Source organism: Mastigoproctus giganteus, chromosome 5 (assembly GCF_048544385.1).
Source record: "Mastigoproctus giganteus isolate SK-2022 chromosome 5, ASM4854438v1, whole genome shotgun sequence".
In the NCBI taxonomy this organism is placed as follows: Eukaryota; Metazoa; Arthropoda; class Arachnida; order Uropygi; family Thelyphonidae; genus Mastigoproctus; species Mastigoproctus giganteus.
In genome coordinates this window covers 81248655-81263569 of record NC_143579.1, presented here as the reverse complement: position 1 = coordinate 81263569, position 14915 = coordinate 81248655, and the positions used below count along the sequence as shown (strand labels likewise).

Genomic DNA, 14915 nt, shown 5'->3' with positions numbered 1-14915 from the left:
TGCGGTAGGCTGCTTAAACTGTCCAATATGGATTTACGTTCCAAACACATTGAGGTGTTTTAAGTGACAAATGTATGGCCACTCACAAACAGTCTGTCATTGCATCCTTGCCTGTGCTTGATGTGGTGATAAAGACCAAGTGAGCAAGGAATGTTCAGCTTCAAAGCCACTTTTTACAAATTGCCAGGGAGAGCACCCTGCATATAAGTTGTATTCTTTAGCATGCCAATGGTGGAAGGAATAGAAAAAAATTCAAACATGTTAGGGTACAGAGATGACCATACCACCATAAGTCATTTACTTCTCTTTCCCACCATTCACTGAGTTCAAAAAAGAAACAATCATTTACCACACCTTATATCAATACTTTCTGCTGCACCAGCTCTACCAAAAGTGAGTGGGCAAAGAAAAGCAGTCAAAGCTATCCCCATCTCAACTGCAAAACAAGTGGATGTAGAAGTGAAGCAGGCAACAGAAGAAAGGCTCAGTCTTAGGACATTTTTCTGAGGAAAAAATGGATACCAGAAAATGTGTGTTGTACTTCAAAAAAGATAAACCCAAACAAAGCTCTTAGCCCTTTGAAAGACCACAGACAGATCGAGCAAATCTAAGTAATGGTCACATTCAAATTCTTACAGTAGAAATACTATGGATTTCACTGAAATAGTAGTGACGTCTAGACACTCTTACATAAGCAGGTCCAGGTGGGCAGGAGCAGCAGTGCGTATCACATGCTTCTTGATTAGACCGGGGTTTGAACCCATGACCACCAAATATGGAGGATGTGGAAAGGTCAGGGAATGACCACCGCATATCCCCGGAGCAATATGGCCTTAGTTGCTAATGCTCCTAAAAACCAAATAACAACGAACATAAGCAGGAGCCAACTTGCTTTTGCTTAGAGGAGACATTTAAAGGCAAATATGAACCTTTCCTTGCAAATTTTGAAAATTATAAAATTTTTGTTATGTGTAATCAGTGGTTATCTGCTTTTGTTCATTAAGAATCCTGTAATAGTATTTTGTGTATATAACAATATTTTGAATTCTTTATTTTGTCCATCCCCCCCCTCCCCCCCAAATATCCAGAATCAAAAAAGATTTTTAACATTTGAACTTCATGATTTACTTTGATGGGGCTCTTCTTGAAAGTCTTCCTTCTTCTTTTTTTTTTTTTTTCTGAATAAAATTTTTTTATATTTTTAATTTTATAGCATGATTATTAGATGCTAATTTTCATTACATAAATTTTTATTTTCAATACTTTTGCAGAGCTCAAAAACTGTAGATGCTACCCTGGAAGCAGAAATTGAGCAAGTTCGTGACACTCACAAAAGATATCTTAATCTCATGAAATTGGTGCATAACTTCACAACACAATTTAGTTCTTTGCTTGAAAGCCAAAGCGATTTGGGACTGGCATTTTCTGATTTATCCCATAGGACACCTGCTTTAGAAAAAGAATTTTCATATAATGCTGTCTCACAAAGTCGATTAATTAAAAATGGACAATTGCTGTTAGAGGCCTTAAATTTTTTTCTCAATGGATTAAACACCTTATGTAATAAAACAATGGAAGATACATTGCTTACTATAAATCATCTAGAATCAGTCAGGTAAGTTACCCACCTCTCTGTATCTATGTAAAACATCTAATTTTATGTTATTAGTATTAGACAACGTACAAGTTAGTGCAAATGCATCATATTAGTATGCAGCAAACTCTAAATTAGCAAAAACGGTATTGTTTTAGTTAAATCTCATATTGTGAACATCTTCACAACAAGTTGCCATGATATTGTACTACTTCGAATAAGTAATGCTTCACCAAAGGACAAGACCATTGTTACTTGTTCTCAGCGGATACCCCACCACCACCCAGATGGCACCGTTTTGAGGCTATTTGGCCCTTTTTCAGTGGATGGGTAGGTACTCTGGTGATGCAATGATGACAAAACAGTTGAGTATACTAGATTAGAGATGCCTGATGGTGTATAAAGTGAAATTAGACTGAAATACTTTAAGGGCAGCCTGAGGCTTAAGCCCTTAAAGTAATTTCACTTTATACACCATCAGGCATCTCTCATATTGTGGAGTTATACTTACAACTGTTTTGTCATCATTGCATCACCAGGATACCTACCCACCCACCGAAAAAGGGCCAAATAGCCCCCAAAACGGTACCGTCTGGGTGGTGGTATCTGCTTACAATAAGTAACAATAGTCTTCTCCTTTGGTGAAGCGTTACTTATTCGAAGTAGTGCAATATCATGGCAACGCATTGCGAAGGTGTTTACAATATGAGATTTAACTGAAACGATGTCGGTTTTGCTAATTCAAAGTTTGCTGCATACTAATATGATGTGTTTGCACTAACTTGTATGTTGTCTAATTCTCCCACAGCCTGAGGCTTAAGCCCTTAAAGAATTTCAGTTATTAGTATTAGTAGTGGCAAATGATGTAAGAAAGCAAACTTATAAAGTATCATCATAAAAACCATCACCTGTGAAAAAAGGGTGGTGTGTTTTTTTGTTTTTGTTTTTTGCCTAGTCTGCAGACACTGCATTTGCAGAACTGAAGCCATTCTTGGTAAGGCCATTCCTTTATTCCGCTCACCAATCCAGAGCTGTACACAGTACTTGAGATGCAGCATGACCATCCCCCCCCCGTACAATATGATAAACACCTTATACCTGCTAGCAAAGTTCCTGTATATCATTGACAAAACACCATGAGCTCTCCTGGCAGCCTGTCTGCACTGCTCAGAGAATGTCATATCTGACTGTACAATTACCTCCAGGGTTTTTAATTTTCCACTAACCTGGGTGTAGTACCACACAGTTAGTACATTAATCTGGGATAACTGCTACTCATATGCAGTGCCTTGCATTTGTCAATGTTAAACTTCAGTTGTTATTTCTCACCCATCTGCTACCTAATTTTTCTAGATTTGGTTGAATAGTGTACCTTGATTATTGTCATTAACCACTCTGCCTACCTTTGTATCATCTGAAAACTTAGACATTAAGGCTGATATACCTTCATCAATATCAGTAAATATAGAAAACAACCATGTGCTCAGCACTAAACAATGGAGGACTACACTAATAACATTAGTCCAAAAGAGCAGCCACTGTCTGTCTCCTCCTACTCAACCATCCCTTTATCCCTAGCAGCAACTTTTCCTTGATGTCACACTGCTCCAATGTGTACTACAGTCTTTCACAGCAGTTTGTTTTCTTTAGTAGCCTGTCTTCAGTCATGTTAATCCTTTGCAGATAGATGTTGATATATAGGATGGGATGTGGGTCAAGAGGCAGATACAATTGCCAATTTGTATTTAGTCTGTTATGGTAATCAACTTACAAAAGGAAGTGGAATATTTAACAATTGAACAATTTAACATATAAAGGAGTAATGAACTCAATAATTGGATGTGGAGCATGTTTTTAATAACTGTCTGGATTTTTCACACATTGACAACTTTTAAAAGGCAAACAAAATGCTTTATATGCTTTTTTCACTATCAAAGAGGGCATCAGTAATGAATTATCTTTACTTACTGATAGGTTTTAAAATATAGATTATCCCAATAAGAAAATTTCTAATCCCAATCTTTTTCACAATAAATCTCCCATTAAACATACCTAAAACCATTTATTTCTCAATGGTTTTACTTTCCAACACATTTTAATAAAAATGACTTCATAGTCATGTCCTTGGTATGCAAGCTATCAAATATCTTACATTGAAACATCTCCATAATTTTAACAGTTACAACAATGTTTTTTGTTTAATTTCTTGCTATCTCTAAGACTGTCTATTGGTTTTATGCTAAATATAATTTAATTTTGTCTGTAACAACATGTCACACAGCTTTATGCTGAAATATAGTTCCAGTCAACTTTCAGACACTGCCATCTTTAAGGAACACTGAGAGATAGCATGCCTGGAAGTTCACTGTAGTTAGGTTTCAAGGTTTTACTGACACAGGTAAGTATATAATGATGCTATAATATCTTATGAAGTAATTTTGCAATTATTGCTTGCTAATATTTACAAAAGACATCCCTGACTTCATTGTAATATCAAACTTTTTGTGTGAACACAGTTATAAAGATTGTTTTTTGGCTGTACTTTTCCAATTAAAAAAATTACTGTCCACCAAAAACATTACACTGGTCCTCAGGAGCAAAAGTTGAAGTCTCTAAAGGAAATTGATCTGCTTATTCCAAAATTCATGTTTCTACCATGTCTCCATTGAAAGATATACTGAAATTTGTAGTAACTTAATGAACAACCAGTTTCAAATATACAGTAATGCATAAGCTATCTTAAAAATGAGTCTTATTCATTTTAAAATATTTTAATCAAACATAATGTACTACTACATATATTCTATTCCCTTATAAATGTTTACTCTGACAGTTTTTTTCTTATTGTCCATTTTGCTTAAGGAACCAGCGTAATCTCCCATCATAACAAGATCCCTGTGACCATAGCACCATTTTACCATCATGGATATGTCCTAATGAAAGTGTTCCTCTTGCTCTTCACTTAAATCTCCCAAATTTTAAGGGGAAAACTAAGATAGGAATAAAATTAATTTTCAAAGACATTCAGCAGTTTGTCTTTATAATGTTGCAGTAAAGTTGACAGCAGAGATTCGTAATTATATTCTTTCCTTCTTCCAAGAAATCCATGCACAGCTGCTTTAAAAGAGTTGTGCATGGATTTCTTGAAACAACTGTTTCTAATATATCATCTTTGAGGAGGTTCTTTATTTGAGACCAAGTGAAAATTCCTTCTTCCAGTTTTGCATCTCTTAAATTGGGAAGAACTTTCAGTAGGTAGGTAGCAGAATCCATTCCTTTATGTCTTTATGTGTCGCCTTAACAGAATTCCTTGTAGACCAGTGAGTAATCTAATTACCTTAAGATTACCACAGACATTCAAAGCAGAGTTATGCTGCTTTATTACACTCAGGACCTTGGATGCACTTTCATATATTTCTTTCAAACTAACTCCATGAAGTAGAGGAACTGATGGGAATCATTTCCATTGAGCAGCAAAATTGCTTTTAAACTTAATTTTGAGCACTAATATTCGTCATTCATTAGGATTGTACAGCAATACCTCACTTAGCACAGCTTCACGGGTTTCACTATAACACGATTTTCAATTAAGTTTAAGTCGAAAATTTACTGTACATATTAAAACTCATTCAATAGCCTAGGTATGTGTACGTATATGCTACAGTGCCAACTCTATTGTCTCACATGCACATGTGCCAGTAGCTTCCCTCAGCCAGTGAGCAGCAATGTGAACAGTGTTCAGTATTCTTAATTCTATCCTGACGAGACAAACGTGATAGCTTTTTGAACATTTCATTTCGCAATTTATTTTTTTTTTACCCCTTTAAATACAATCGAATATATATCTGCATCTTGACTAGAAATCGCTGCCAACAACATGTGTTCTGTTTGGCAGCATGTTTTGCCCCATTTGGAAAATGATTTCATTGGTTTTGAAATGCAAGCTCAGACAATTGCTGAAGACACTGTAAAGATCTGAAAAGACTTTGGATTTGAAACTTTGGACACTGCCAGTTTATGTGACTGCATTGACTCACATGCAAATGACTTAGATGATGCAACTCTCCTTGAAATTGATGAGCAAACTGCGAGGCAATTATGAAAGGAGATCCGAATGTTGAACATAGCATCAAGATAAGGCTAATTTTTCAAGATGGGATTCGATGCTACGAAGACTTGTACACCAAGAAAAAGAAGAGATGACTTCACCAGACTTCTTTACTGAAATACCTAAATAAACAATAAAGCTTTTTTGCTCATCTCTCATGATGTTACCTTTTCATTAATAAAATTTTTGCAATATTTTTTTATTTCAGATCCTTTTAATTGGCTATCAAGTGTAAATTCTTTATAGATGTATAGACTTAGATTTGTATATAGACTGTTTGTCTGGTATGCATTCAATTAAAACCCATTATAATTACACCTCAATCAGCACGGTTTCACATAACATGGAGCAGTTTCGGTACCAATTATCAGTGCTATGCAAGGTATTGCTGTATTTAATGTTCTGTTCATTCAGAAGACCACTGATATCTTTACAGAAATATTAAACATTAAAACATACTAACTTCCATAAGGAAATATTTTGAAATGCTTTATTATGTTTTCATTGAATTGTAATTTTAGTTCTTGCTTCAAGTAATTCCACTGTTTTAACCTAGAACCATGGAGTTCTGCTTGCTATTTACTATTAGTAGTGGAAAATGATGCGAGAAAGCAAGCTTATAGAGCATTAGCCAAAAAAAAAAAAAAAAAAAAAATCACATGTCCATCCTTTCTAATAGTTTGTTTAGTTCTTCCTTGAATTAATTTAAACTACCACTTTCTATAACACCATATGGAAGTTAGTTTCAGCAATCAACTGCCTACTGGCTGAAGCCAGATTTCCACACATCTGTCTTGCAACCATCCATCCTCAATTTAATTTTTGCCCACCTTGTACATATAGTCTGAACATTAGGAATGATGTCATCAGCATTGAGCTTATTCAACCTATTCAAATCCTTAAACACCTCAATCAAATGTTTTCAGATGCTGCATCTTGCAGAACTGAAGCTTTCCTGGTAAGAGCACCATTTGTCACCTTTGCTACTCTCATTGCTCCTCTCTGCGCCCTTTCCATCAGATACATCTTTCCGAAAATAAATGAAGCTTCCAGACCTGTAGATGTGGCCTAACCATTTCCTTCTACAATGGGAATAATATCTTATCCCAGCTGCGAAAAGTTGTCAGTTCTCAGCCCACGTGCATAATTTTTCTACATATTGTTGCTGTAGCATACCCTGGCAGGGTGTCACCCTGCCAACCTTCTTATTATCTGCAAACTTAGATACCAAGCCCAATATAATCCTTTATCATTAATATATATAGAAAACAACAATGGCCCATCACTGATCCTTGGGGGGGGGGCTTTACTAATAACATTAGTCCAAGAAGAGCAGTGCTCATTTAAAAGCACTCTATCTTCTCCCATTCAACTGTTGCTTTATTTACAGCAGTAACTTGCCCTTAATGTCACACTACTCCAATTAGCATAGCAGTCTTATTGTGCAGTAATATCCAAAGCTTTTTTGAAATCAAATATATGATGTCAAAATTATCCAATCAGATTGGTTAGACAAGACTTCCTCATAACAAGTCTATGCTGACTGTGAACAAATTTGTTCTATGCCCCATGCCTGCAAAGATGCCAGCAAACAACACTCAACAGAAGAAACACACCACTCCACACCCACACTTGCTACTGCCAGCATTGCCACATACCTCATACAAATGCTACAGTGGCTAATGGGGAAAATCCTGGAGACTGCCATAATACATAAACACATTTTGTTTTGTATTCACTGAACCATAAATTTATTTCTGGCTTTCTAAGAATTTTGGAAACGGGACTTCTAAGAACTTTGTATGCAGATCATGTTACAATCGTTTTAAAGTAAAATCAGTTAGAAATGAACCCTTCCTTCAGAAACGTGTCTACTAACAATAGAAAGTGTCTCTCGATTCGCGAAAAAGTCTAAATTATTTGAGTTAGAATGTGGTGCAAAAAATGTAGTGTGTAAAAAGTTTTCTTTGTCCTCTTCAACAGTATCGACATTGTGGAAGAATAAACATGTTTAAATATCAGCACTGGAAGAGAACAACGAAAAAAAATTTTTTTAGAAAGTGCGAGGTTACAGATGTCGATGAAGCATTGCTTCAATGGTTCACTACACAAAGAAGTGCTGGATTTTCAATGGATGGTCCGATCTTGAAGGCTCAAGCAGAAAAAATTGCTGAACAATTTGGATGTGACGATTCTGTATGTAACAATGGTTGGCTGGATCGATTTAAAAACCAACATAACATTGTTTATAAAAAAATTAATAGAGAATCTCGATCTGCAGGTACAATAATGGCAAATGAATGGTTGACCATGTTTGGGTATAAATCAGAAAAGATTTCAATGATGAAGACATCTACAATGCCGATGCAGAACTTTTTTTATAATTTGACACCTGACAATACATTTAAATTCAAAGGGGGAAAATGTGTTGGTGGAAAAAAATCAAAGACTCGCTTGACAGTGCTTGCATGTACAAATATGACAGGAACTGCTAAAAAAAAACCTGTTTGTTATCGGAAAATCATCAAAACCTCAGTGTTTCAAAAGCTTAAGGAAACTTCCTGTGGATTACACTGTGAACAAGAAAGCTTGGATGACTTCAGATATTTTTCGGCAATAAGTAAATGATTGGAATAAGGAGCTATTCAAAAAGAAGAAAAAAAATATTTTGTTGTCAATTGATAACTGTCCAACTGTCCTGCACATCCCCAGATTCAAAATTTGTCCAACATTAAGCTAGTGTTTCTGCTTCCCAGTGCAACATCAATTTTTATAGCCAATGGACATAGGTGTAATCAAGAGTTTGAAAAGATTTTATAAAAGATTTCTAGTTCTACATCTGGTCAGTCAAAGAGAACAGAAACTTAACAAGTCTATATCGATATTGGATGCTATAAATTTATTGAATAATGTGTGGAACAATGTTACTTCGACAACCATGTCGAATTGCTTCAAGAAATCGAAATTAAATTTAAATGAAATTTCAATTGTAGATAAGACGATGGAAACGAAGAAAACAACTTACCATTCGGTTTTAATACAGATAACATCAATGAATTTGTATGAGTCAATGACAACTTGTTAACTAGTGGCCTTCCTACAGAGAGTGACTATAGATGCTGTGCTCAACAAAGATGATAAAGACTGATTGCAATGATGACAAGTGAAAGTGAGCCAAAATCAGTGCTGACAATCTCCCGAGCTCAAGGTGCGATGGACGCATTAGTCAATTTTTTTGAAGGAAATAATGAGACTTTTAACGTATTGAATGTTTGAAGGAGAAACCTGAGAAATATCAAAGTGAAATCTTTAAAATAAACATCAATTTTAAGGTTCATAAATAAAAAAAATAATTGAAATTGTGTTTAAATAATTTTATTATTAATTAGTATTGTTTTTAATTAGGAGAAATAAATTGTGTTTAGTATTAAGTGTATGGTTTTAAAATTACAGACAAATAAATTGTGTTTAATATTACATGTATTGTAGTTTATATTTCTTTTGTTTTTTGAATCTATCTTTTTATCAAATTATTGAGAATTAAAAAAAATAGGAGGTAGATTTAATTTGTCACTGATATAGTGAGTAATTGTTATAACGAGGAAATTTTGTCGGTTCCTTGATGCTTGTTATAACCAAGTTCAACTGTATATTAAAAAGTTTGGATTTCTTAAAAATTACTATAACAGTGCTATGGGACTAAATTTGAAAAGCAAGGTGTAAACCCTTAGCACTGCAGTTTTCATAGATAAACTTTCATGATTAATCATCCAAGCACTGCTTTCATCTGTAGCTCTGATTCCATTCCATTCATAAAATGTTCCCTATATATTGTTATATTTTCATTGTGTTTTATCTTTAAGAGTGAATAACACAAGAATGTATAACATAATGCTCAAAAATATAGATATAAAAAAAATAACAAATGTCAGGACTTGTATTTGTTTACTCTACTTTTTTTTTGCAAATGTTTTAGATTAGAATATGATGCATATAGAAACGATTTGGAAGACATCAGAAATTCAAATAAAGGTGATCCTACTAAACTGGAAGCTGCCCAGAAACAGTTTGATTTATATAAGAAAAAGTATGAGGATCTGTGTTCTGATATTCATATAAAGACAAAACTTTTGGAAGAAAATAAGGTAGGCTACATATCATTTATAAGGCTTAAAAACTGTTTCAAAATACTTTTTTTGGAAAAATATTTCAAATCTGTTATTCATTATCAAAACCATTCTTTATTATATGTAGTCCATATTCTTACACTGAAGTTTGGCAATTCCAAAGATAAGGTAGGCTTTCAGAATAACAGCACCTTCGGGGATTCAAAGTGCCGTTATTTTGAATTTTCTGTTGTGTAGAAAGTTTTATTTTTAATATATTTAATGCAGAAAATATGAGGTTATATGAGAAATAGAGAGATAAAGAATGCAAGTTTATTAACTGCACATGAAAAACATAAACATGTTGACGATATAATGTTATATTCTGCCATTAATACATTCCTGCTTATTCCCTGTTCATCTATGTTTCATTGCACTATTCATCTATGTCAACTGGATGCACTTCCTTAGATTTTATGTGTTTCTTAACTAACAGCATAACCCCTCCTCCCTTCCTATCCTTTCTGTACACATTGTACTCCCCAATTTCCAATTCTGCGCTGCTTATAACAGTGTGACGCCATGTCTCTGATATCCCAACAATAACCGCCTTTCATGTCTTGACCAGTACTTCAAATTCATCAAATTTATTTACTGTACTCTTAGCATTGGTGTACATGCAAATATACATGCACCTGTTCTTACTCGTAGTTACCCTAACACAGCCCATGTATTTATTTTTTCCATGATGACTCCCAGCAATCTCCAGCACCCCACCCTCCAAGCCACTGCTCGTTCTAATAGAAGCAGTACGAGAATCACTTTCACCTCTGCCTGCAGCTACTGTTAATCTTTTAGTCTATGAATCACCTCCCCAAGCTAGCAGTTTTCCAACCCATCTAACACTGCCTGAATAAACACTCTTGCACACACTGCCTGGGTAAACACACTGCCTGGGTAAACACTCTTGCACCCCTTCTATTTAAGTGTATCCCAATTCCCTGTAAAAGCATTCTCTCCTGTTAACAAGCACAGACCACGCTGAGAAAAATTCCACCCCATGAGCCTTGCACAATCTCTTGATATCCAAATTTATTGACAAGACTCATGTACTCCTTCCAATCATGTCTGGGCAGAATTGCAGACATTTTCAAATTTAACCCTGACTGACTCTATTTCTTTCAACATTGACCTGTACTTAGCATTAGTAGAGGCATATGATGCAAGAAAGCAAGCTTATTCAGCATCAGCCAAAAAAAAAAAAAAAAAAAAAACACACACCACTCCCATTTCACCCCTCCGTTCGTTCGAAATACCTGTCCAGTTGAGCTTTAAATTTGTTTAGCCTATCAACTTCAACAACAAGTGATGGAAGTCGGTTCCACCAACCAACCACCCGCTGGCCAAAGGCAAATTTCCGCACATCTATCCGACATCCGTCCTTCCTCAATTTGAATTTATGCCCTCTGAGGTGATTATTCTGAGCAAGATGAAGAATCCCATTGGCATTGAGCATGCTCAAACCATTCAAAGCCTTATACACCTCTATCAGATCACCTCGCCGGTGCCTAGTCTCCAGACTCTGTAATTTGCAAAACTTAAGCCTTTCTTCTAAGAGCAACCCTTTGTTCCATTCACTAATCTTGTTGCCATTCTCTGTACCCGTTCCAGCAGCTCTACATCCTTCTTGAAATGAGGCCTCCAGACCTGTATACAGTACTCAAGATGTGGCCTAACCATTGCCTTATACAATGGAATAATCACCTCCTTATCCCTGCTAGAAAAATTCCTGTATATCATTGACAAGACACCATGAGCTACTCTTGCAGCTCGTCTGCACTGCTCTGAGAACTTCATATCTGCCTGCACAATTACCCCCAGGTCCTTTTCATTCTCCACCACTGTCAGTGTAGTACCGCAGAGTTGATACGTTGCTCTGGGGTTACTGTTTCCCATATGTAGTACTTTACATTTGTCAATGTTAAACTTCATTTGCCACCTCTCAGCCCATCTGTTCAACCTTTCCAGATCCTGTTGCAGCAGCATAACGTCAGTAGTGTCCTTAACAACCCTGCCAACCTTTGTATCATCTGCAAACTTGGACATTAAACTTGATATCCCATCATCAATATCATTCATAAACACCGAAAACAACAACGGACCCAACACTGAACCCTGAGGAACTCCACTAATAACATTAGTCCACGTTGAGCAGTGTCCATTGATTACCACTCTCTGTCTTCTGCCACTCAACCATCCCCTTATCCATAGCAGCAATTTTCCTCCAATGCCACACTGCTCCAATTTGTGCAGCAGTCTTCCATGTGCAACAGTATCAAAAGCCTTTCTAAGATCCAAATATATAATATCAAAGTTATTCCCTGCATCCAGTTCTTTTGTGACTACATCATAGTATCCAATCAAATTGGTCAGGCAAGACCTGCCCTTAACAAAACCATGCTGCGTCTGAGCTATAACTGAATTCTTGTCTAGATGATCCTGCAGTGCTTCTTTAACCAGTGCCTCCATTAATTTACCTGGAACAGAAGTTAAACTAACAGGTCTATAATTACTTGTGTCAGCCTTTGATCCTCCTTTGTGAATTGGGGTTACATTTGCACATCTCCAGTCTATGGGTACCTCCCCTGAGTCCAAAGAAGCTCTCATAATTATGGCTAGGGGTTTGCTTACTTCCTTTGCTGCCTCCTTTAATATAACTGGATAGATCCCATCCACCCCAGGTGCCTTTTTTATGTTTATCCTCAACAATCTCTCCTCCACTTTCCTCTCAGTTATTACAAAATCATCCAGCTCACTGCCAATGTTTACTTTACCTACATCATTCTCCTTCCTGAATAACTACTCATGCGTGAATGTAGATGCAAAATACTCGTTTAGATTGTTAGCCACCTGAGCAGGATCCTCAACTGTTGAACCATCAATATCCAGTGGACCAATCTGATTCATCCCTTTCCTTCTTGAGTTTAAATATGTAAAGAACTCTTTTCTGTTTTTCTTTGCATCCTTTGCCAAGGATTTTTTGTAGTCTGCCTTTGCCTGCCTAATCTCCTTTGTGACTTGGTTACAGACCAACTTATATCTATCATAGGCTTCCATGTCACCCATTAATTTGTATGTATCCCATGCATTTTTCTTCTCTGCCACATGTCTCATTAGTTCATCTGACAACCATTTAGGCCTAAACCTTGAACAATATTTCTTAGTTGGTATGTAAAGCCTGGTAGCCTCCAAAATTAGTTCCTTGAATGCTTCCCATTTTGAGTTTGCCGTTGGTAACATCATCAGTTGGTCCCACTGTATAGAATTTAAATACTGTCTCAGACCATCATAGTCGCCTTTACGAAAACAAAAACCCTTCCCTTTACCTCTGATGGTAGTTACCTCCTTGAGTAAATCCCACTTCAACACACTGTGATCACTGCCACCTAGTGGTTCATTTATCTGCAGATTCTTAATACATGAAGAATCACTACTGATAATCAGATCAAGAGTATTGCTCCCTCTTGTTGCCTCATGAACATGCTGATGTAGAAAACAATCATCCAATAAATCCACAAAAGCCTTGCTAGTGTGCGAGTGACCAACCCACAAATTCCAGTCAATATCTGGGAAATTAAAATCCCCCATTATAAGACTCTAATTTACTGGCCCACTCTATTTCCCTGTACAATATCTTATTATACTCATTAGAGTCTGATCTGCAGATTTACTTGTTAAGTAAATCTGCAGATCTCATACTCTTAATGTCATTAGTAACAACGTTCACAACAGTATCACCCTTTGTGTCCTTAAATGATGATATCTGCTCTACAAAGACTTATTACTTTTGATTACTGACTTCAATTTTAATTATTTTGTTACAACCCCAGTAACCACAATGCTTCAGATTCTAAAAAGAAATGCAGAAAATATTCATTAGAATATTTGAAACTTGGGTTTATTGCTTCATTAACAAATGAAACAAGGCCTATGTGTCTTCTTTGTGAAAAAACTTTTAGTAACGATGCAATGAAACCAGCAAAAATGAAAGATCATCTTCAAAGACTCCATCCTGATAAGAAAGATAAAGATCTTGACTTTTTTAAATAACTGAAAGAGAAATACACACACATCGACCATCTATAAAATCATTTATGAAAGCACCTGCCGAAGCTGACAATAAACAAGGATTAACAGTGTCCTACAATATTTCTTTTAATATAGCAAAAAAGGAAAACCATATACACTTGCAGGGGACATTGTTATACCCGCAATCAAAGAAGTAATTGAAACCATAATGAAAAAAGATTCTGACCCTGTTTTAAAATGCTTACCATTGAGTGCGAATACCGTGAAAAGGCGTATTGGGGAAATGGCTGAAGATGTAGAAAAAACTGTAGTATCAGAACTCAAAAATAGTAAGTTCTCCATCCAACTTGATGAATCTACATTCGATAGTAGTTCTATTCTTATGGTTTATGTAAGATATTATAGTAAAACCAAACATTAAATTATTGACGAATTTTTATTTGCAAAATATCTTGGAATGGGGTTGACAATTTTTCAGCGATTGGAGGAATATTTAAATAAGTATGATGTTCCATTTACTAATATAACAGCAGTAGCCACAGATGATGCACCTGCAATGGTGGGCTGTTATCGACGTTTCGCTGCCTTTCTGAAAGAAAAAGTTCAAAGTGTACGTACTATTCACTGTGTTTTGTACCGAAACCATTTGGTGGTAAGAATTCTCAGTGACGAACTGCACGATACTCTAAGAGTGCGTATTAAATCTGTTAATCAAATTAGAGCTCATGCTCTTAAATCACGATTGTTTGCCAAACTTTGTGAAAAAAAATTATGAAGTATCAAACCAATTACTCTTGCATACTGAAGCAAGATGGTTGTCTAGAGGTGCAAGTCTACAAAGATTTGTTGAGTTGTTCGACTCAACCCTAGAGTTTCTTACAGATGTTAATTTGTTTTTGAGTGATGAACTGAAGAGAAATAAGAATCATATTTTCTACTTGGCGGACTTATTTTCAAATTTTAATGACGTACAGACCCGTCTACAAGGTAAAGATGTCACGATTATCCAAGCTAAATT

The 14915-nt window shown here is 35.8% G+C and overlaps 1 protein-coding gene across 2 annotated transcripts in view; it reads left to right on the top strand.

The window, feature by feature from the left end:
- Positions 1-14915, top strand: part of LOC150085524 (arfaptin-2-like) — a 99110-nt gene that overhangs the window by 68741 nt on the left and 15454 nt on the right. For both annotated transcript variants that reach the window (XM_090373314.1, XM_090373313.1), the window contains exons 4-5: positions 1272-1615; positions 9679-9847. In XM_090373314.1, the coding sequence (XP_090229440.1) occupies positions 1272-1615; positions 9679-9847 (513 nt within the window). The remainder of the gene's footprint in view (positions 1-1271; positions 1616-9678; positions 9848-14915) is intronic.